The sequence below is a fragment of the Pseudorasbora parva genome, chromosome 20 (assembly GCF_024679245.1).
Source record: "Pseudorasbora parva isolate DD20220531a chromosome 20, ASM2467924v1, whole genome shotgun sequence".
NCBI lineage: Eukaryota > Metazoa > Chordata > Actinopteri > Cypriniformes > Gobionidae > Pseudorasbora > Pseudorasbora parva.
The window spans coordinates 27,154,038-27,179,458 of NC_090191.1; the positions used below are offsets into that span (position 1 = coordinate 27,154,038).

The 25,421-nt window shown below is 37.6% G+C and overlaps 1 protein-coding gene across 1 annotated transcript in view; it reads left to right on the top strand.

The window, feature by feature from the left end:
* Positions 1 to 25,421, top strand: part of snd1 (staphylococcal nuclease and tudor domain containing 1) — a 203,233-nt gene that overhangs the window by 76,424 nt on the left and 101,388 nt on the right. Inside the window, exon 16 of the mRNA XM_067426817.1 lies at positions 14,847 to 14,956. Within this exon, the coding sequence (XP_067282918.1) occupies positions 14,847 to 14,956 (110 nt within the window). The remainder of the gene's footprint in view (positions 1 to 14,846; positions 14,957 to 25,421) is intronic.

Below are 25,421 nucleotides of genomic sequence, written 5' to 3' on the forward strand. Positions count from 1 at the left end.
TCTGTCCCATAACTCAGGATTTTTGAAGAAATGTAAAATGACTGTCTTACTGCGTCCAACCTCAGCAGCGATGGCGCGTTGTGAAAGGCCTTGCTTGTGCAGCTCAACAGTCCTGCCACGTTCAAAGAGAGAAAGCCTTTTTGCCTTTGCCATCAGGAGTTTGTCAGACAGTATGTCAGACAGTATGACTGCTTGAAGGACAATGCCATGAAAGCCATATTTTTGTGCGGATTTGACCTTTTTATGGCTATGGTCTTAAACTTTTGATCAGCTGATGAACGGCCTGTTTGAGTTTAAATGCATTTTTCAATAAATTGCCTTGTCTCTATTTTTTGTTTCTTGCTCCTGTTTCTTCTTTTGGCATTTTGAAGCAGCACCTACAACCCGGTTATGATCCACAAGTGCGAAATGTGTAAAACTTGCAATGCATCCCATGGTCTTAAGACTTTGTTCAGGAGTGTATTATTTAGTTTTTGTTTCCATTAATTTTTTTAATTTTTTAATTTAGTTGGTTAGTCAATACAATTTTAGTTTTTTTAGTTAATTATTTTAACTTGACAGTATTAGTGCTGCCAAAGTTAATGATATTATTAAAACTTTTAATTTCTCAGTATAATCTAGTTATCTAGTGGCATTTTTGTTTTATTTTCAGAAGTTTCGAATTTTATTTGTCATAGCTTCATTTTAAATAACTTTTTGAAAATATAAAATACATTAATTTAGTTTTTGATTTTTATTAACAATAATATGGGTAGATTAAAGATCAGTTAAAAATCAGATTTGCATAAAGACTTTCATTAAATGTATCAAAAGGGAAATGTAAATACATTTATTATAATGTTACAAATATACAAAAGATACAAATAATTTTATTTCTATACAAAATAATGCTGCAAAAAAAGTATAGATTTAATAATATTAATTAAAATAAAAAAATAAAAACTGCCTGCACAATTGATAAATTTTTTCTTGAGCATCAAAACAACATATTAGATCATTTGACTGAAGGCTGGAGTAATGATGCTGAAAATTCAGCTTTGCCATCACAGGAATAAATTACCATCAACGTATTTTTGAAAATGGAAAAGGAAAACAAACACAGCTTTAGTTGATATAAAAAAAAAAACTTACCAACCCCAAACTTCATAGAAGAAATCCATACACTTAATTGTGGCTTTAAATACCTTTTGGGACTTGTGACTGCTGTTCTCGCTCTCTCTCTCGCTCTCTCAGTGACTCTGCTGTTTTCGCTCTTTCTCTCTCTCTCTCTCTGTGTGTGTGTGTGTGTGTGTGTGAAAATCTGTGTCCTGACTCCTGGGGTGTGCTCCCCTCCTCTCTTTGCCCTCCTGAGCACCGATCAGAAAGAAAGTTCACTTGTTTGATTTTTAGAACAGAGTTCACCCCCTCCTCCTCAACAGTGTCCTTTCTTCCTGCCTGTAAAGAGCAAGAGAAAGTGTGAAGGAGGGAAGACTGCTGTCTTCACTTGGAAAAGAAAGAGGGAGGAGAGGTTTGAAGCAGACATCAAAGAGGTGTTTCAACAGAGGTGTATGTGAGACGGGGCATCGGCAGGAGGGATCTTCCTCCTTCAGGGCATCTCTGGTCCTGATGTAACTTTGATGAGCTGCTCAAAGCTCGGGTGCTCTGGAGCAGGCCAACCCGCGGTCCTGTGTTTGCACTCGCAAGTTTGATGCATGCTGGAGTTCCATGCTTTCATTTTGAGAAATTGATATTAAACATCTCGTATTAACCCCCATATTTCCTGAAATTGAGCTATGGTGCTCTTTCAGGGTATTCAAGTTCTAGTCTGGAACCCTTTTCTGTTCCATTTCTCTCTTTTTTTATTGTCATCAAATGCATCAGCACTGCATTATCTGCGTTTCCTGTTTGTTTGGTGTCGAAGCTCCTGCTTTTAAGGTCTGGCCTTGGTTGGCCTCAGTCCTGCATCTTTTCATAAATGGAGAGCTCTGTGCTCTGCTAATTCCTCAAGCAGAAGTAGAACATATATGGATGAGAGGTGCTTTTATCAAGGAGCTTTTAGAGAAGAGGGGATACCCCATTAAGTGGTTTGATGAATTCCGTTTTGACGTATTTCCTGTTCAGGGGCGGGGCACATCGAAGGGCCTTTACCTTTTCCTTTTTTTATTCGCTTTTAGTTGAGCCTAGTTGATAGAGTAATTTTTCAGTAACAAAATTATGCTTTGGTACCTTAATGTATTAAAATATGTGATGCTAAATTGGTGCCTTAGGCAACCATAAACAGCATTATAAGAGTATATGGTTCAAAGTAATAAAAAAAAAACAATTTACAATGTAATAATAATAATTAATTACATTTAATTAGCGCTTTTTCTAGGCACCCAAAGTGCTTTACATATAGAAGGGGGGAATTTCCTCAACCACCACCAATGTGCAGCATCCACCTGGATGATGCGACGGCAGCCTTATTGCGCCACAACGCTCACCACACACCAGCTGATTGGTGGAGAGGAGACTGAGTGATTAGGCCAATCATTATATTGGGATTATTAGGAGGCCATGATAGACAGGGGCCAATGGGCAAATTTGGCCAGGATTTCGGGGTTACACATCCTGGGATTTTAATGACCACAGAGTGTCAGGACCTCGGTTTAACGTCTCATCCAAAGGATGGTGCTCATTGACAGTATCGTGTCCCCAACACTATACTGGGGTGTTAGGACCCACACAGACCATAGGGTGAGCGCCCTCTGCTGGCCTCACTAACACCTCTATCAGCAGCTACCTAGATTTCCCAGTTGGTCTCCCATCCAGGTACTGACCAGGCTCAGCCCTGCTTAGCTTCAGTGGGAAAACAGTCTTGGGTTACAGGGGGAAATGGCTGCTGGCTAAAAAGTACATATTTTACATTTTCCCCTCCAGTTGCGGCTTGAATTTATTTGCAATTTTACATTCCTATTCAAGTGTGGGGTTGTTTAAGAAATTAATATTATTTGCAGCATTTTCAAGACATTAAAGAATGAAACTTTTTTTTTTGAACGTTCGATTCATCTTAAAATATGTTAATTACATTGAATTACATCGCAAAACATATTTCTTTTTAAATAAATCAGTAATTTTAATAGATTTTATTGTATTTTCAATAAATGCAGTCTTGGCTAAGAGATTTTTTTAAAAAATATTACCAACCCCCACATTTTTTAATGGTAATGTACATCTTTTTAAATTAAGTTGTTTTTCACCACAAAAGCTGCTTTAAGTATTTTCTCTCGCTCTCTCTCTCTCGCTCTCTCTCTCTCTCTCTCTCTCTCTCTCTCTCTTGCTCTCTCACATATGTGGGTGAGCATAGTGAGAAACTGTATTTCGAACTCTAAACTGTGCTTGGTTATATAAGTCCAGACGTTTTTATTTGAAGAGATAAATCTCACACACACACACACAGTTCTCAGAAGCAAACAATTTTCACTCAAAGCTCTAGTGCTGTCGCATTGTTTTGTGTTTTGGCTGCCATGATCACGAGTAGATTGCCGTTAACGTTATGAAAAAGTGACCCTGTCGTAAAGGAGCCGCAGTGATGCAGGGCATCGCTCTGTACATCACAGATTGTATAGCTGCGCTAAGAGTGTGTCATCTGTTTTCAGGCGAGAGAGTGTCTTGTCTGAGTGCTGCACTTTGTTGGTGATTCTCTTGAGGAAAAGTAGTACGATATTTTTTGTATTACTAACGTGCTGTTCGCTCTGTGGTAGTGCAGTTGAAGGCTTCGAAGTGCTTTTACAGAGAGCTGCATTTTCTAGGTTTCTTTCGTCTTTAGTGCCAAAGCTCCTGCTTTTTACAGTCTGGACTTGGCTGGCTTCAATCATGTATCAATCTTAGATGGATAAAGAGCTCCACCATTTCCTTAAAATTAATGTGAATTTCTATATTATAGGGGTCATGAATTGAGAAATGAACTTTCCTTTGAGTTTTTGATATATGAAAGGTAATGTAATATACTAATATTCTGTAAGTTTCAGAGCTAAAATGTTCCTGTTAGTCAAAGAAAAGCTTTTATTGACAGCTTGCTCGACAAACCATCAATCTGCAAATTTGCTTCCCTGTGACGTTAGAGAGCAGCGAAGTGCTGCCTAAACTGAAGAAGAGCCTAATTCTACAGCCCCGCCTAAAGCTTGGAACATACTCTGGAAGAACAAAGAAATTTGTTCATTTTCTCGAGGTGGCAAGAATAAGAAAAAAGTACGTTCTGGCCAGTACATTCCATACTTTACGAGAAAAGCAGGTGCCTATCATCTCCCTTTTCTAGCTTATGCTAGAATACAAACTTTGTATTTAAGGCACTTTTTGCATTTCTTTGCATCTTCATGACGGATCGCTTCCTGTACTTCTCAAACAGTACAGGAACTACTGTTGCAAGTCGCTTTGGATAAGAGTCTGCTAAACACGTAAATGTAATATAAAAAATCTACTGATTGTGTACTTGCCTAAACATGCAGTGAATCTGGAAACTATTCACTGCACTTCACTTTTTCCACATTTTATGTTACAGCCTTATTACAAAATTGATTCAATTCATATTTATTGTTCCCCCCTCAATTCTACAATAAACCATAATGACATTGTGAAAGTAGTTTGTTTGAAATCTTTGAAAATGTATTAAAAAGAAAAAAAAGAAATAAATCACATGTACGTGAGCATTCACAGCCTTTGCTGTGACACTTGAAATTGAGATCAGGTGCATCCTGTTTCCACTGATCATCCTTGAGATGCTTCTGCAACTTGATTGGAGTCCTCCTGAGATACATTCAGTTGATTGGACATGATTCGCCATGGCTTTTACACACACACACCTGTCTATATAAGGGCCCATAGTAGTTAACAGTGCATGTCAGCACAAACCAAGCCATGAAGTCCAAGGAATTGTCTGTAGACATCCAAGGCAGGATTGTATCAAGGCACAGATCTGGGAAAGGGATTTGGTGAAGGAAAAAAATGTCTGCAACATTGTAGGTCCCAATGAGTACAAGTTTGGAACCACTAGGACTCTTCCTAGAGCTGGCTGGCCGGCAAAACTGAGCGGTCTGGGAAGAAGGGCCTTTGTTAGGGAGGTGACCAAGAATCGTCACAGCGTGCAGCAGCAAAAGTTGAAATATTGGTGAGTGGTGGGTATGCAGGCTCGTCAAAGGTGCGCTCCCTGCGTGCCCGCTTTGGTTGACGCAGCAACAAACCGTCCTTGCGTGGCTCCATCTATTGAAATGAATGGATTGCTGCATTCTGTGTGAAAGACTCATAAGCCTTGTTGCAGACCATGTACACCCTTTTATGGAAACGGTATTTGGGTGTCTAGTGGAGTCTATGCCTTGATTGGTCAGGGCTGTTTTGGCAGCAAAAGTGGTAACAACACAATAGCTTATTTGAAATCATGTGGTTCTGATGATGTATGAAATTCAGATTGAGGGCATGAAGTCAAAAACAGAATGGACGAGATGTAGGAAAGTCTGTAATGTGATAGTTTAAAAAGCTATTAACAGAAAATAACAGCATATCCTTGTTTTGAAGAGCAGCGATCTTTCTACTGAATTGGAAGACTTTCCTGCCATCAACCTTGATTTTTCTGTCGACTCGTAATTGTGGAAAATGTCGTCATTGTATGTCATTTCATGTTGCATCGAGAATTGCCATAGGAACCAACATCATCGTTCAGGTGGAAAACTGGACAATGTAATACACTTTTCTGCTTTTCTACGTGTAAAAACACAGGTTGAGGGGGTGACCAAGACGCTGGATCGCAAATCTAGTAATAATGTCACTGATTAAACCTACTGTCTATCACTTACATTGATTTTGGAAGTACTGTATTTAGTTTGGGTTAATAATCAACATTTGCGAGTATGATTCACACTCGGCTTGTGAATTAGCAAACTTTCCTGCAGCCACTTCAAAACTATACAATCTTCCATATGCAAAACTATACAAGCTTCCATATACAAAACTATACAAGCTTCCATATACAAAACTATACAAGCTATACAAGCTTCCATATACAAAACTATACAAGCTATACAAGCTTCCATATGCAAAACTATACAAGCTATACAAGCTTCCATATACAAAACTATACAAGCTTCCATATACAAAACTATACAAGCTTCCATATGCAAAGCTATACAAGCTTCCATATGCAAAACTATACAAGCTTCCATATGCAAAACTATGCAAGCTTCCATATGCAAAACTATACAAGCTATACAAGCTTCCATATACAAAACTATACAAGCTATACAAGCTTCCATATGCAAAACTATACAAGCTATACAAGCTTCCATATACAAAACTATACAAGCTTCCATATACAAAACTATACAAGCTTCCATATGCAAAGCTATACAAGCTTCCATATGCAAAACTATACAAGCTTCCATATGCAAAACTATGCAAAACTATACAAGCTTCCATATGCAAAACTATACAAGCTTCCATATGCAAAGCTATACAAGCTTCCATATGCTAAACTATACAAGCTTCCATATGCAAAACTATGCAAAACTATACAAGCTTCCATATATATGCAAAACTATAAAAGCTATACAAGCTTCCATATGCAAAACTATACAAGCTTCCATATGCAAAACTATACAAGCTTCCATATGCAAAACTATACAAGCTATACAAGCTTCCATATTCAAAACTATACAAGCTATACAAGCTTCCATATACAAAACTATACAAGCTTCCATATACAAAACTATACAAGCTTCCATATGCAAAGCTATACAAGCTTCCATATGCAAAACTATACAAGCTTCCATATGCAAAACTATGCAAGCTTCCATATGCAAAACTATACAAGCTATACAAGCTTCCATATACAAAACTATACAAGCTATACAAGCTTCCATATGCAAAACTATACAAGCTATACAAGCTTCCATATACAAAACTATACAAGCTTCCATATACAAAACTATACAAGCTTCCATATGCAAAGCTATACAAGCTTCCATATGCAAAACTATACAAGCTTCCATATGTAAAGCTATACAAGCTTCCATATGCTAAACTATACAAGCTTCCATATGCAAAACTATGCAAAACTATACAAGCTTCCATATATATGCAAAACTATAAAAGCTATACAAGCTTCCATATGCAAAACTATACAAGCTTCCATATGCAAAACTATACAAGCTTCCATATGCAAAACTATACAAGCTTCCATAGATGTGATTTTGGTTGCCATTTGTTGAAATAAAATGTACAAAAAAGAAGAAAAAGAATGTGAACATCTCTGATCCTCGTGTGTATCTATATGAGAGAGTGAATATTTACAATGACAACAATAAGCTTTCCGTTACCTTTACATCCTTCGAACAAATAAATAGATTGACTTCTGTCAGCTTGTGCTTTTTTTTTGGACGCATTTCTACCATATAATGATGGCTGAAGCAGCGTCGAGTGCCCAGTGTGTGACAGTTTTTACGGTAACCAGACCAACATTGTGAACCAGATTATTCAAAACTTCAGTGAAAACATCAAATGAGCTTGAAATAAAATGTATTTTCTTCACTGCACAGGATACCAAGAAGAATGAATAATTAACCAAGTCAAAAACAAATGTAAGCCGGTCTCCATATTAAGTTCAGTATTAGCAGACGCAAAACGCCATTAAAGGCGACAACTTTTGAAGTAAAGTGTTAAGTTACATTAACGATAAACTCTTTGTGGTTTATCAGTTTGAACGATTTTAATAACAATGAATGACGCAAAACATAGGCATTTTGAGTTTGTGTTAGTGATTCCTATGTAGAAAATTGCTTCCTGCCCACCATCTGCATTTCGCGCTATAGCAGTGACATTACGTGCAAACAACCTATATTAGGAAATCAAAAAATTAAAGAGTGCTGATCCAATAACCCTGAAAAATGATTCAAAAAAGTTTGTAAACTCTTGATGCATTTCGTTAACTGTTTTTATCTTTTTGTTCTGATTCCTTTCATCTGTTTTCTCTGTATCAGTTCCCAGATCCATATAATGGACATTGTTGGATTGAATCCCAAATTTTTGCACGTTGGCGGTGATTTGTGCTGGTGTACAGCTGCTGCTGCATGGCATCGGTCTGAACTCTCTCCCAGCTCTGTTTGAAGAACTTTTGGTATATTTTGCAGAAGTTCTGTGTTTTGTTTTTTTTTTTTAAAGGAAAGAAATGTACTGTTCTTTTGAGGCCTATTCACATCATTTGAAATTATTTCAGATACTTTTTTTAACCTGGTAAAAGTTTTATAACAAACAACTTTAAGATATTCAATTAATAAAAGAAATAACACGCACAAAATTTGCCAGCACTATGTTAGTGGTTGCTAGTGTCCTGGGTTGTTGTTAGGTCATTATTTGGTATGATATTCTGGGTAGTTAATTACTGGACAAAGGTCAGGCTCTGATGAGCCAACCCCCAAGCATGTCTGATATTCAAAACCCAGCAACCAATAACACAATATTTATGTTCATATCTTTAGCAATGGGCATTCCTAATAGACAAAAGTAACATGAGACTGCGGCAATGAACAGAAATCTGTGCCATTCTCAGTGTGAATTGCATCAGTGCAGAAAATTCCCTGCAGTCAAAAGCCCCTTCGCAGACACATACAGACAGCTGCCTACTAGTGTCAGGCCTTTATTACGACTTCACTTGAAGTTATTAGACACAGTGTTCCTGTCTTCAGTTGTCTTCTTTTAAATCTCTTCTCGTCTTCTCTTCATTTCCCATCTCTCCCTCCATGGGAGCAGCCAGCAGTGTCTTCTGTAACAGAATGTTCTACATGCTCCACTCTCTGTACGTGTGTGATGGATGCAGGGAGCAAGTTATGCTGTAATTGTATGTTTTAGTGTGTATTAGATCGGGAGGAATTGTCAGAAAATATCACCCCGACAAAACACTCGTAACCTAGGTTGTGTGCATTTGAGAGAGCCTGAAAAAGCATTTCATCTGAGAAAGGCGTTCTCTTCCTGCATAAAACATGGAGCTGTCAGAATCAGATTTTGGATGGAAAAACGCTGTATCCATGTCGCTCGCAGCAGTTATTTTAGAGGTACTGGTGCTACTGGGGTTTCTGTGTGCATGGTTGGTGATAGGCTGCGTTTGGCCATGTGCATTTCAAACATTCTTATTAAAACCCTCCGTCTTCGGCCAGTGACGGCGATATGTGCAGTTTTCTGAAGATGCACAGCTTCTGAATGCGTTCAATATAAAAGGTACACCAGAGTAGCTGACTTCCAAAAAAAATAATTACTATTCACTTATCACTTTCTCAGAAATGGCATGAAGTTTTGAATGGACAAACGCATGCTTGCAATGGTGATTGACTGACGGGGGTCGCCAGAGTCAGACAAAAAGTTGTTGTTGTTGTCATCGTCGTTGTGTAACTTCATATCCACTTGCTTGATCAATAAAAATTTTTGTATATGCTATACAGGAAATATAACCAATACTTAACAAATGCTTTTAAACGTGCAATGATATTAGTGGAACACCATTTTTAATAGCGTGCAAAACTACTGCTTTACTTGAAATGTGGTCTGTAAAAGCATAAATTCCTGATAGTCTTTTGTAATATCGTTGAAAAGGTCTCGACTAGCAGAATACAAAAAAGCATATTTGTTTCAGTTTGTGACCAAACAATAAAAAATATTTGTATGAACGATCGCAGCCGATGCACATAATACACAGATGAGGCTTTCACATTTTGCTGTATCGCTTCGCGGAACATCTGTAAATTGTAGTAATTCACACATCTTTATTTAGAGCAGGTTTATTCGATTCAAATGAGCCCAAACATAACATGGCGCGTAGATCTTGTGAAAATCTTCACGAAGTTACATGCTTATTTGGGGAGCATGCTTGCTTCTGCGATCTGACGCATCGTGTGGTGAGGTGGGAAGGGAAGATGTGTTGGAGAGCAATCGGACTCTCTCTTACAGCTGGAGCACGTGTGTATTTGGCTGATCGCCCTGGTTGACAGGTCGTGATTTACTGTGCACCATAGAATAGGAGAGCACAGCTGTAACAGTGCTGGAAGATCATCACTCATCAACCAGTATCTTATTACTTATTCTTTGTTATTATACTTTTGATAAAAAGGCTTTCTTTGGTTCCAAATGCCATAGCTTTTGATTGCTTTATCTCAACACAATATGATGACATGATTGTGATATGGATATGGAGTTCTTCCATATATATTTTCTAATAGTCATCATGTCAATCATCAATAACAACAATCAATAAAAATCAATAAATTGATTAAACAAATGTGTCCTTGGTGAGCATAAATGTCAACTTTCAAAAAAAAAAAAAATCTTTTCAGCCCCAAATTTTTGAACACTATAGTGTACACAAGTCATTTAGAATAATAGACAGGTTTCTCACCACGTCCAATTCTGTAGACGGACTGGCTTTGTTTCTTTAAAGGGTTAGTTCACCCAAAAATGAAAGTGATGTCATTAATGACTCACCCTAATGTCGTTCCACACCCATAAGACCTCCGTTCATCTTCAGAACACAGTTTAAGATATTTTAGATTTAGTCCTTGAGCGTATCCAAGTGTATGCACGCTATACTGTCCATGTCCAGAAAGGGAATAAAAACATCATCAAAGTAGTCCATATGTGACATCAGTTAGTTAATTAGAATCTCTTGAAGCATCAAACATACATTTTGGTCCAAAAATAACAAAAACTACAACTTTATTCAGCATTGTCTTCTCTTCCTTGTATGTGTTCAATCCTCAAATATAGATTCAAACTGTTGTGAATCAGCGGATTGATTTATTTATTTTTCAGATCGCATGTCAAACTGCTGAAATCACGTGACACTTGCGATCCGAATCATTGATTGATTCACTGATTTATAACCGTTTGAATCTTTAAGTTGGGGATTGAAAACAAACAGGGAAGAGGAGACAATTCTGAATAAAGTTGTAGTTTTTGTTATTTTTGGACCAAATTTTATTTTCGATGCTTCAAGAAATGCTAATGAACTGATGTCACATATGGACTACTTTGATGATGTTTTTATTCCCTTTCTGGACATGGACAGTATAGTGTGTATACACTTGGATACGCTCTCGGACTAAATATAAAATATCATAAACTGTGTTCCGAAGATGAACGGAGGTCTTACGGGTGTGGAACGACACATGTGAGTCATTAATGATATAAATTATTTTTTTGGGTGAACTAACCCTTTAAGTATCAGTTTGGTACCAGAGTAGCGTTACTCTTGACAACTAGTAACAACCTCTTTCCCGTAGTATTCCATGTCTCCTGCCAAGAACAGTAATATTGAGCACCAGAAGGGAGAGAGTGAGTAAGCCAGCTAGCGTGTTAGTTCTCTGCAGGAGCTCAGCTGCAGTCTTCAAAGAAATCACTGAATATTTCAGTAGCTGTAATTGTGGCTGAGGAACTCTGAGGTGTTTTCTGATGATCTGATGGTCTATACATCTCAGCAAAAACACACTGTCCTGCTAACACTCTGACCTGCAGTCAGAGTCTCTTAGCAGGATGGCGTGCAAAGATGTATATATATTTTTTCTAATTGTAATATTTATATAAATAGATTTTTTTTTTATAATTTTTTTTTATAATTTTTTTTTTTTTTTTTGCTCAATGCAATGCAGTTCTCTGCTCTAAGTAAATATATTCATTGTATAACACGGACCGAATAACATGGAAAAAAACATTGAAGCTGACATCTGTGTGCACCACGTGACATCTCTGAATCAGCAAGGCTAACAATTGTATGATCGTTCCATTCTAAATGAGGAGGTCAGGGTTGAACAGGTTGAACTGCGGCGTTTTGTTCGCCGTTCGCATTGATGGCCCGTGCCCTGCAGTGAAACGCCATTTTTCAAGGCCACACGAGAAGGCGTTGACTGTTAGAAGTCATTACATCTGTTGAAGAGAAATCATTTATACACACAGCTCCTTTCATTGAGAGCTGCAATGAAAAAAGAAAAGAAAAGAAAAAAACACCTATTCACAGACATTTTTATCATAACCTTGGAACTTTTTATAAATGGACTTCAAATATTTCTCTTTGCAGTTTCATTGCCTGTGTCTCATTTTCCAAATGCTGTTTTAAATAGATATAGCAGCCAATCTGTAGATAATGTATGCGCACATTGCCCAGATCTTTGAATAAACTGATTTCTTTAACAAAGTGGTCAAGGCTTGGTAGGCTTGTTATTAAATGACGCAATTTGACTTTACAGGTGCATTTCTTTTTTTTAAGTCTGCTTTTAAGACCAATGTTTTGCTCACTTGAGATCAAGACCAAGATGGATTAATTCTTAATAATTTTTCAGGCTTGTTTCACAGGCAGTCACTCTTATGTGCTCCTCAACCGGTTTGCAGATGTCCAGCTCTGAAAACACTGTTATTGTCAGAAATCGTGTACTGCCTTTGAGTAGATCAGACGCCTAGAGCAATTTAAATGCTAATTTCGGGGCTATTTACTGACAATTACCAGATAATTGAGTTGTTTCACAGGGTTTTTTTTCCCCCTTTTTCTTTTTTTCTCTTTCTCAGCTGCATAATGCCAAATGGCTTTATTATTGTACTTGTGTTTTTAGTTATTTTGGGGGAATGAGGAGGGATTTCTATTATGATAGCACGAGATATGGCCTTTTGTGCTATAGGGCACTTTGCAACCTTTTTTCATTTTACTACAAAATTCTGTTAGAACTTGTGCTGCTACCAATTTACCTTACTGATTAGTGCTCCAGTTTTGTTGTGTATGAGATGGGGCTGCCCTCTCATAATCAGCTAAACGTTACGGTGCATTCACTCTTCCGCCTGCGAGAGCATCAAAGTGTACGGGAGTCAGAGCCCGCGGCGGCATGTCTTGGAACGATGTGGGATTCGAGGAGAGTTGAAGTGAGGTCAACTTTATAGTGATGAGATATGACGTGGTTCGGTGGCAACCAATCAGAATGTAGAAGTCCTCCACTTAAGAGGATTCCAGAGAACGCAGTCCTGTAAACTTTGGTTCCGACCGCATTAGTTCCCAAGCAAAATGGAGGAGCGGTTGATCATTGCTGTAGTGGGTTTACCAATCATTTACGACAGATACCCGTGAGGTAGACGGATATGCAAAAGATACCCATAAGGTAGACATGATCTAAACTTATACCCTTCTTGTGGTCAGTCTGCACAAATAGTGATCAACATGCTTGTTTGCTTTGCGGTCCCTTTAAAACGTTTTTTAAAAAAAAACAAGCATTCAATCTATGTCAGAGCGTGTTGTTGGTAGGGCGGCCACTGTGAACGCACAGTTAGGCAACTAGAAGAGGCTTAGTCGAACAGCTTTATTAGTCAGTTAGTCCGGAAAAAAAGAAAGAAAACCCCACAGGTAGTGGCAAAGTCATGCAGTCCGTGAGGCACATATCGTTTTCTTACGGAGGTCATGCCGATAGGGGCCTTAGTCCACCCACCACAGTTTCACAAAATCCTGTGGAAAAACGCTGGATAGTAAGCTAATTCACAATCTGTGTGTGTGTGAGAGAGAGACAAAATACACTGAAAAATAGTGGTGTGTGTGTGTGTGTGTGTGTGAGTGAGAGAGAAATGTAGTCATTTTGAACAAAAAGGTCATTTGTAGAGTTTGGATCTGTGATATTTGTGTCTTTCTTAATATTTAAGCTATATCATTTTATTTTGTGAATTTTTTTATACTAAATGTGTTGACTAAATACCATAGAAAACCATATAGTTACATTTTACCATTTTAGTGAGTGGTGCACCCTGTGAATTTATGTGGTTATCATATAACATGAATGTTATTATATCATTTGTAGCCTGGTTAAAACCAGACCATTCTCAGTAGTAACTGAGTTATGGTCTGGCAAAGCTTCATAGACAAATCATTTCCAAAGGCGCGTCACCAACGGACGATGACGTAGCAGCAGAGCGACGGAGAAACATCTGAGACGGCAATTCTCTGTTTGTGATTTTGAGGAAGATGTTGCAATGGATTCTGACGACTTTTGCCATTGTTGTAAAAGAAATATGATAATAGTTGGTGTCCTCCGGCACTTAGGAATTATTTTTTTGGAAAACCTAATAGCATCTCAGACCGACTGAAACCTCTCTGATTGATGGTCGAACAGAAAACATCGAGCTCTGATCGCATTTGCTCCATTGTAAGGCATTTGTATTGCGATTATAATGCGATTTGCAATATTTTGAATATAAAAATATTGTTGAGTCTTTGGAAAACTGTCTCAAACTTTGTTCAAATTCAGTCATTTCAGATGTGTTAGGAAATTTTCAGGCTTGAGCATAATTACGCTAGTTATTTAGTTACAATTTTTACATGATTACCAGATCTAGTGTGAGGAAATAAGCATAGAAAGGCCAGATCCAGAGCTTCTGTGTGGTGTTGGCACATCATGCGCACACTCCCCATCCTTCTCATCTAAGTAGCCGGTGTAATCCACATCTGGTAGCCGAGTGTTGTTCTTTGCTCGGGTTTTAACGAAAATGAAAAGTTTAAATCACTTAAAACAGACGTGATAGCTGATTAGAACGAGTGATGTTCAACTGCGTCATGCATATTAATGTACAAACTCTGCTTGACCATCGTTGCGCTGTCGTCATCGTGTAAAGCCTGCCCCAACGTTTCTGATTGGTGCCGTGATTTTGACGGATTAGAAATGGGTTTGAATGAGCTCTTTGCCAGACTATTTGCAGAGCAAATCTAAATTAGCTGGAAATTGTCTGGGTTTTCCCAGGCTAAATCATTTGTGCTACATTCAAAAATATTTCCCATGTGGTATGTATTACATTTTTTCCCCAACCGATTCACTCTGTATTTGCTTGTGCAGGTATTGAGTGCCCCCGAGGGTCTCGAAACATGCCAGGTGGGATGCAGGTGGCAGAGCCATACAGTGAGGAAGCCACGCTGTTCACCAAAGAGCTGGTTCTTCAGAGAGAAGTAAGGCCTCCTGTCATTTACAGTCTGTTTCTGTCGCATTAGTCTTCGCAAGCTTTTTCTAGACTTTCCATTTCTGTAGTTGACTCGACACTGCCTGCGATGTTTGGTCTCGCCGGTCATTTTGTGACAACTATCTGTCTATTCTCTTCTTGGTCTGTCTCCTTACTGCCGTCTTACCTTGCTTAAGATACTCAAAAACGGCAACAAACTTGCCGTTTTTGTGCTATATTCAGTGCTTATGGGTATCTGTTTCAGTTAGTCCATGCATAATGGTCACAGAAATTACATGTCCAAATTAGGGAACCACAGATATGGTGGGTCAGACACTTAATGAGGAAATCACAAGCTTTCGCACTATTCTTACCTTCTCCTCAGGGTGCTTGATGCTGTGCGGGTGCATTTTCCATTAATGTTGTGTGAATGAGGTTGGCGGTGTAGTCAGGCCTAATGAGGAGCTTTTTTTAAGAGCCTAACTTTAACCTGCACTTTAGAGAGACAGGACACAAGAACCTACTGCTGAGAATTACGAAAGAGACAGGAAGCAGGAAAAAAACGAAGAGAGTCCTAATGACCTCCATCACCCCACAGTGAATCTAAGCATTGCCTGTTATGGGAAATGGAAGTTCTCGAGGAAAAGAGTGGGCTGTGATCCACTTAATGCGTGAACTGTGTTGACACGTCATGTGTGTCACACCACCAGTCAATTTTCATAGACAGTAGATGCAATCATACTTTGATGTTTTCTGTGATCATGGAAAAATGTAAATGGGGGAAATTCGGCTTTTTTTTCCTACAGTGAATACTTTTTTTTTTCCTCAGCTTACAAATATCTCAAGCTAGAAACTTTTTATTTATTTTTTATTTAGAAATAAGTCATAAAAAATATGCAACACATATAAATATTGCTAATTGCAGTTTATGGATGCTGTACATTTATGCATAATACATATGTTTAAAAAAAAAACATTCACAATAGAAATTTCCACTCTTTTCCAACTCTTTCAGTTTGTGGATGTTTTTAAATTATTATAGGTCTAGATTTTTTATTTTTTTTTAGATGTCAATTTATGTTTGTTATTTATTTGTTATATTTATTTACATATCCAAAAATTGCATTTTTCTTTAAGGATTTTTAAGTTTCATATAAACAGCTTTGTCCTTTTTTTTATTTTTATTATTTCTAGAATATATGTTGTATATATTTATTTCTTTTGTTCTGAAATGTTTTAGCTTAAAATAATTTTAAATTTAGCTTAATTTACCACTTTGTTGTGGTAAATGCGTTCTCTGTATATTTCTCTTGTGGTCTTTTGTTTAACTCTTAAAGCAAAACTCTTTGCTAATGGAAAATCATTTCAAATCATTGGCTATAAAATATAAAATACGTATAAAAAATGTTCTCATCAAGTGTCAAATTTCATCATTCTTTAAAAAAAAATAAGGAAAAAAACTATTAATTCCGTAATTAAATGTTTGGATGCTAAGTAATAAAATAAAAAAAGACCTTGTATCCATAAATGAAACTGACTAATCGTTTTAGTATTTCAGGCTTTTTGTGTAGGAGTGCAAAAAACATAAGTGCTTTCATTCTTTACACTTTTTTTTTTGTACCGTTCTTCATACATGCATCTGTGTGTGCCGTAGAAGCCCGCTGTTTGTATTGCCCACTTTAAGCTGCATCCTAAAAGTTGTTCAACTCAATCTGGATCTAATCTTTCATGATCTGAAGCACGTAATTAAACTGGCATGAGAGGCTGCATGTTTCTTCCACACACACCTCCTGCTTTTGAGGTTTCCTACCAAGTGGAATTAAGACTGTAGGCTTTGGATTTCCTAAAGCACACATCGCAAGCTGCTACAGAAAGAGCGAACGCGTCTGTGCTGATATAGTCAAATGAACAAAATGATCAAATTTGTCCAAAATCTCGAGAAATGAGGTCCTGCTACCTGACCTGAGCGCCCAATATGACTCGACAGACATTGTAGGGCTGATAGTGCTATGGCAATATGTGTATTTTGGAGTGGTGTCAGTTAAATTCCCTGTACTGTTTATGCCCCAGAATATAGATATGCATATTATATAGTTTATATTCATTCCTTTGTTTTTATCTAAAGTGTTATGTAATGTAAAGCTGTTATGATGGATGCCAGACACATTGATTTACGAATCTTAATCTTTTGGTTTGCATCCATCAAGTTCCATTCTCTTTTAGTCTGAGTGCCTGCTACAGATTTGAATATATTTTTTTGTAATAGATAACTGTTAACACACGAGGGGAATATGATCAGTGATTTGGCACTGTAAAAACTCCTAGGCAAATCAGAGGCTCAGGACTGTGCTGCATGTGCTGAGTGCGTTAATGTGCCACACATAGTGTATAAGTGTGCACACGCTCGGGAACACACACACACACACACACACACACACACACACACACACACACACACACACACACACACACACACACACACACATACATATATAGATAAACTTTGTCCCGAAATTAGGTTGAACTTGATGAGAGATGATGATAGATCTTGTTTATCTATTTCTCTACCTCCGTATCATTTCTTGTGTTAGAGGATGAGGGCAGAGGCGAGTGTGTGTGTGTGTGTGTGTGCGCGTTTATGCAGTAAAGCGAGGGGAAAGAAGCCCGTTGATGGCAGCACATGCAGAAACTCAGCCGTTGCAGCTCTGAGAGGGAGAGCTGCTCGGACTCAGTCATGAGTCATCCTCATGTGTGCCACCCCAGCTGCCTCTCACAGATCGTCCAAACTCAACAAATGACCTTTTTGTTCAAAATCCCTACATCTTACACACACACCCATAGTGTCTCTGAGTATTCCTCAGTGTATTTTGTCTCGCACATGCACATAGTTTGTGAGTTGGCTTACTATCCGGTGTTTCCCACAGGAGTTTGTGAAACTGGTGGTGGACCTCGATCCCTGGGGGGGGGGGTCAGGGTGCATGCCTCCATAAGAACATTTTGTATATTGTACAAGTTAAATATATCAATCTGCTCCAACTCCTATTCAGTGTACAAATTGAACAAAGAAATGAACTTAAAATGGACTCAAACCTCTTAGTCTACATTACACTGCATAATATATATTGTAAAACAAATGAACTGAAAAATAAATGACTTTCTTAATAATTTTGTCCTAATTTCTATACATTCAAGAGATAAACCCGTGAGCTTTTATTTTGACAGAAACTGCAGTCAAGCTTTTATTTTGGCAAAAAACTAGTTTACAAACAAGTCTCTTTACAAATCTAGTGAAATGCTATGCAGATGTGAAGAAAATGCATAACTTGTGCATGCTACTTTCACAAATGCACTGTGTGTGTGTGTGTGTGTGTGTATATATGTATATATGTATATATATATATATATATATATATATATATATATATATATATATATATATATATATATATATATATATATATATATATATATATAATGTTCAAGGACATTTTTAATTATCTCTTGAAGTTTTTCTATTTGGATGTGTCATAAGCAGGGCTTTTATTTTGACTGCGTGTACAGCGCTCCCCTTCTCCGTGTCTGTTTATCAGCTCTGTTTAGATTTTAATTTTATTATTTTTATTTTTGCTGTAATACTGATATATCACACAGTTGAAGGGGAATTTAATTGGCGTCGATTAAATGATTTGTTCACAAATTTGAAGGTTGCATACTGGACCAGTAAAGGTAAACACATGTGAATATACGTTACACAGAGCTTACGACATTCTAGCTACGTCTTGCTTTGCATCTTGCTTTTTATTTTGTTGTTGCCAGAATGCAGGAAATTACTTGTCCCATAGTGAAAACTTTACATCCTAATTTAATTGAGGCTTGACAAATGGCTGGTGCAACTGGCCCAAAATACTATAGAGGCTTTGATGTGGACCCTTTTGACTTGTGCCTGTAAGCAACCGCACAGCAACACTCTGCCAACCACCCATACAACCCACATTGTGTTTGCAAGTTTTGCACGGGCGAGCAGCGCCATGGAGTTCTGCCATTACATAAGCCGTGCATCCCAACATCATTACTTAAGATTATCTCCGTTTCCATCTCTACATCCCTCTTTGCGCTCTCTCCCTCTCATTTGTTCTGTGTTGCTGATCAGTGTTGCTCACTATCTCTCTCTCGCTGAATAATTAATGGTGTGTTTGACAGGCAGGACACACTCTGGGAGAGCTGCTGTGGTAGTCCCATTAGAGATTTCTGCTCACCACACACATGCTCAAACTGCAACACGTCATAAACTCTGCCAGTGGCCTCTAGTTTCAACTGATTGCGGACATTCATACATATTTGAAGCACAGCAGTTGTGGGATTTTCAGATTTTTTTTCTCTTTGTCCTGCTGTTGTGATTTTAAGTAATAATATGCTGGAACCGAGTTTATACTTTGTGTGTATACATTTGGTTCCAATATTTTGCTGAAAGCAAATATTGAAAGTTCTTTGTGCCCACTGATATGATATGATACGGCAGTATTTCTGCATATTAAGTTATATTGCTTTTTTTTTTTTTTTTTTTTTTTAAGTCAAAATGGAACTTCTGCCATTTATTTACTCACCCTCATCTCTTTCCAAAACTGCTTGACCGAATTTTTCTAAAGAATATATGATTCAAAGTTCCCATACAAAGTCGTACAGGTTTGGAATTATGTTGGAGAGCAAAAAAAATGCAGAATTCAAATTTTGAGCTGATTTAATACTTTGCCATGGACATTTTCTGTTAGAAGCAAAAATGTAAACGGGGGAATTTTAGTATAAAAACATTGGTTCTCTGTAAAAAAAAAATAGTTTATTGTGTTAACAGAAATTCATAAATTGAGATAAATATTAAATTATCGAAATGTAATACAATAACGCAAAACATCATCAGGGTAACATAATAAGGAAATTAACATTAAATAAGTAACACACATAATGCAAAACACCGTAACACATTTCCTGGAAAGAAACAATAAAAACCTAAATGTTCATAAATTATAATTGTATTTTTTGTCAAGTATGGCAATTCATAGTTTTAACGTCCAAGAACCATTCATTGAATTTTGACAGTATTTTACAGTAAGTAATTTATTCTTTACCATATGTAACTTGGGTAACAATAAGTAGGTTTTTACTGTACCATTTTCTTTTGTTATTTCTCGGACTTTCACACAACGCATACAAAAATTTAAATACCATAAATGTAGTTTATATAACTAATCTTTTTAGGACCAAAAGTCTTCTATAGTGTACTTGAAGTTCTTTGAAACTCGAATGAAAGATATCTGAAGCTGAACCCAAGGACGGTAGCAGAACAGAGTGGAGTTTATAGATCGTTTTTGTTTTACTGTTTGCGAGCGTGATTATGTGGATCCCAGTGTGCTCAGTATCTGCTTCAATCTGTAGTCCTTCTGTCTGCTGCATGTCTCCCAATTCGGTTAAACTCGTCTTTTTTCATTCTCATTTTCTCTGAGAGCTTTTATTCTGTAAATAACTCTGTAATAAATCTTTGTCTTTCCATCCCTCGTGTACCTTTTACTTCAAATCTTAAATCCAGTCTGAAAGTTTTAGTCACAACTCTTCACTGATGTGAATTAACTCTCCATTTTAACTGCCCATTTTGGTCATTGGTCCTTTGCCCCTTTCCCCACTTCCTCTCACTTATTTCTTTTTCTTCCTTTTGTTTGTCTGTTCATCCACTGGCTCAGTGTTCACCGTATGAGAAGCTTGCAGGGTTTTTCAAGTTGCTAGTTTGTTGCTAAGTGACTGGATGGAGAGGGAGAGAGACTAAAAGGAAGAGATGCAGTCACTCTTGGCTCTATGTTGTGTGAAATTCTCTCTCTCTCTCTCTCTCTCTCTCTCTCTCTCTCTCTCTCTCTCTCACCACCTTGCGAGGGTGACATTTTGTTGCTTTTTGAAATGAGGACTCTAATAATAAAGCTTAGTCTTGCTCACTATTTCTCACTTTTTCTTCGAACTTGGGTGGTTATTTTTGTTTTCCTGTCTATTTATCTTAGTCTTATTACCTTATCTAAATGCCATGTTTTTGTTGTATTTTGCAGCAATGTTATTATTTTTTTTTACTATGAATTATATTCTATTATGGTATTTATTTTATTTTTTTTAAATTTTAAATTTTATTACTTTAACCTAAACATTTCAGTTATTTGAGACTGTTTTCATCTAATATTTGTATTTTATTTCAGCTTTATTTTAATTAATACTTTTTTTGTATTAGTTTTAAAGCGGCCATTTTGAGATTATTAACATGTATATTTACTTTTGTATGTATGCACATTTATTTGTGGGGTAAACAGAGTACATTTGTAAAAACAAATTTGCCAAAATATTAAATAATAGCAGAAAGCTCTGTAGATTCTTACATTTTTACTGAGTTGCGCTCATATGAAGTCCATATCGATTGACCCTGATTTTGGAGCAATAGGTCCCATCATGAATTATTGTAGATTCTCGATCTTTTGGTATGTGTGTTCGGAATACTTACTTGTCCGATTGGTTGCTGAATAAGATCTCTTTCCATGCACCTGCTTTAGCGTGCTCCATGATCTGGAAATGCAGTTTCATCGCCGTGTGCTTATGGCAGTGTGAGATGAGGTGAATGTTTCCTGCAGAGGGCACACAGACCTCCACTGAGCCTAAACTCAATGCAGTGTGCACACAATTAGCCTCCCAGCTATTTTTTTTCCTGCTAAAATAGAAGCAAATTAAAATGCTGTCATTACCCCTTCCATGGAGGGAGCTGTGTCCTAAGGCTGCTGGCCATGCAAATGAGACACTGGTGGCTTTCGCAGAAGCCCCTGTTGCAAAAGAAACACTCAACGTTGTGTGTGTGCTGGGTGAAGATGCAGGGCAGCTAGAGCTTGATGTAGCGTGTTCCTCCGTCGGAAATTGTGTTGATCACAATGCTGCATTTGGTCATCATGAAGCCAGACTTCAGGCTGAAAAAGGTTTATTTTTATCTAGTGGCCGTTGTTTTTATTACTGTACATACTGAAATTAAGTCACTCTTTGGGATGTTTTTTGATCAGAACATAGGGTGAAAGTCAAGATCATGTATCCTAATACATATATATATATATATATATATATATATATATATATATATATATATATATATATATATATATATATATATATATATATATATATATATATATATATATATATATATATATATATATATATATATATATATATATATATTTGTATGTATTGCAATAAACTTTATTAGATGCAGCATTGAATTAAATTCTATGTGGTGTTTTTTCTATTGCAGTATGCGTTTCTTTATCAGACCACTAAAAAAAATCCTACTTGCACTTTTCCATAAAAAAGACCAATGATTATATCGTATGCAGTCTGAAAACACTTGAGTCATGTGGGGTCATTTTGTGAGACTTTTGTATCTTTTTTTTATTTATTTTTTTAAGGCTTGAAGCTGGTTGCTGTTCACTGCCATTATATGGATGAACACAAGCAACCTAAAAAGATCTGCTTCTCTGGTCCATAAAAGAAAAAAGGGTGTACAACATTAACGCAAGACCAGGACATTTTTTAGATGAGCTATCCTTTTCTAATGGCTTAAAATTACCACATTAACTACTGGCAAGATTGTAAGGCCAGTTCACACTGCGCAGACAGACAACAACAGACACTTTGTCTGTTTTTGTAAGATCAGTGCGTTACCGCTGTTGGAATCAGTTAGCATCTGTCTGAACTAGTTTCGCCAATTCAACGTGCTGAATCAGTGTTAGAATGTCTGAGAAGTGACTTGCTGTAATCTGGTTACTGTCGACATTGGTCTGTGTTTGTTATACTTTAGCATTTTACCTATAACACTAGCCACAAACATTGACAAAAAAATCTATTTGACTTCCAACCATCATCACTCATTAACCAGTATCTGCTATAAAAATAGGTTGCCTTTGAGATTTAGTATTAGTATTAATTCCTGTTACAGTATTCATCAGTGTTCAGTAAAACTCTAGTGGCTAGTGTTTAGACCTGTCCTCTTTTCTTTAGCGTTTCCAGGTGCCAGCAGTCATATCCCTCGGTGTCCTTCCAAACAGAGGAAATGCCCTTCCAAGAGAACCCCACTCCACACACACACACACACACACACACACACACACACACACACACACACACACACACACACACACACACACACACACACACACACACACACCTTTTGTCTTTTTTATTAAAGAGGCCACGGGTACATCGTTCATTGTGAGCCGTTTTTCATTGCTTGTCTTTCTTTACCCTAGTAATGTCACCATGACCTAAATACCATTTTCCCTTAAACTTCCTGTCTCAGGGCTCATTTCACCCTATAAGAGTGTTCTATTTTATTTATATGGCAATTCATTTATTTCATACAAGGTTTCCACAGTATTGCAAAACGTGCAAATAACAGGGAATTTTAAGTGTGACTTCCAGGCCTCTGAAAGTGATGTAAATTGCTCAAATACAATTTTCAATTTTTTTTTAATTTAATGTATGGTTTATTCATGTGATGGCAAAGCTGAATTTCCATTAGCCGTGACTCCAGTCATCAGTGTCAGATGATCCTTCAGATCCTTCTAATGCTGATTTGGAGCTGAATAAACGTTTCTTATCAATGTCAAAAACGGTGTGTAATTTATTTTAAAATGGGAATTATTTGTGGAAGTCAATGTTATGCTTCCTGCTGAATTAAATGTTTAATGCGCACGCACGCACGCGCACACACACACCTCTCAAGAGCTCCAAATATGTTAAAGTTTTATAGTTAAAAAAATACATATATAATATATTAAAACAAAATTATATATATATATAATGTGTGTGTATATATATATATATATATATATATATATATATATATATATATATATATATATATATATATATATATATATATATATATATATATATATATATATTTACTTCCTTTTAGAGACTCGATAAAATGAAAGCCTTAAATTGTCATTCATGATATTTCATTCAATATTTTCCAATCAGTTCTTTGGCTATTTTAAAACGCATTTCAAGACCGTTCAAACATGCTTGTGATTCTTATGATCTTTGTAACGCTGCCGCAATGTGACCCATTTTCAGACCTCCGGCTTTCAACAACTTCCTGAAGTGGCCTTGAGAGGGAAAGAGATTTAGTTAGTCCTCATTCACACTCCTGTCCTCGCCCCGTGGCCCTGTAGCCGGTCATACGTGTACGCGTGCTTGTTTTATAAGGCTGCTAAACTGATTCAGTGCTGTAATCCAGGCAGCCATGTTCTGCGCCCGCTGTTCTCAGCTGCTTTATGACATGACTTTACTGAGACGGGTCACACACACACACTCACTCACACACACACACACACACACACACTCTCTCTCTCTCTCTCTCTCTCGGCAGCTTTATTGTTCTCAGTCACTCACTCCTCTCTGGTGCTTTCAAGACGGTCTTTAGCTCGAGCCTCAGATGGAATGACAGAACAGAGTGATAATTGTCGTAATTGCTGGGGGAATTAAACAGCACAGACGTGTTGATGTAACGCCCCTCACCATTTCCGTCCTCTCCATCTCACTGTCTTTCTCATTTTCAGTGGCTCGCGCTCATGCGGCGCAAGCGTAATCTTTTAATCAATGATATTGAGCTGTGTTATTGTAGTTAGGAGTTTTATTCACCTCTTTCAGTGGTTGAGCGTGAAAACCTGTGGCGATTTCTCCTCGTTTTGAGGTGAATTGAGAGATTATGCCTTTCTGAATAGTGCTGTTGTTTGTGAAGGGCCATTATCCACTAAGGAGCTGTTGGGCTAATGCTTGTTTATGTGTGTACATTTGTTTGTGACGAACAGCCAAGAGTGTAAGTTTTACCGGCGCTTTTAGCACTGGATTGAATGATTCCCATGACAATCAGGTTGTTTGTTGCCATGGGAGCCTCATTCTGGTCTCTCCTTTGGCCCATTCACGCTCGACAGCTGTACACACACACACACACACTTCCTCAAGCCAACCATCCTCTTCCCTTCCCGTGTTTGATCAACACCATTGCATTCTCTCCTCGTTTCACTCTGCATCTCCTTCTCCTCCTCCTCCTCTCCTTTGATCCAGTCTCCCATCCCTTTTCCTCTCCTTGATTCCGGCGGCCTCCCTGTGTGTTCGCTCATGGGTATTCCAACTTTTCTTGCTAATTAGAGTGTGTACAAAATGAAGCGAGTGCGTGTAACGTTTCAGGTGTGTGTGTGAAGTTCTAGTCCCTGCTGTGGGGCCCCGGGGCTGTTCTATCCTCAGGAATCGGCTCTGGGAGTGTAATCCTGCAGTAGCTTACTCCAGCACAATGTCTGACCTCTTCTGGCAGACAGGACACCCCGACAGCCCAGAGGAGAGGGCCTAATCTTCCCCGCCACGTCAGCGTTCCCCCACCCCACACGGCTCGAGAGAAAGGG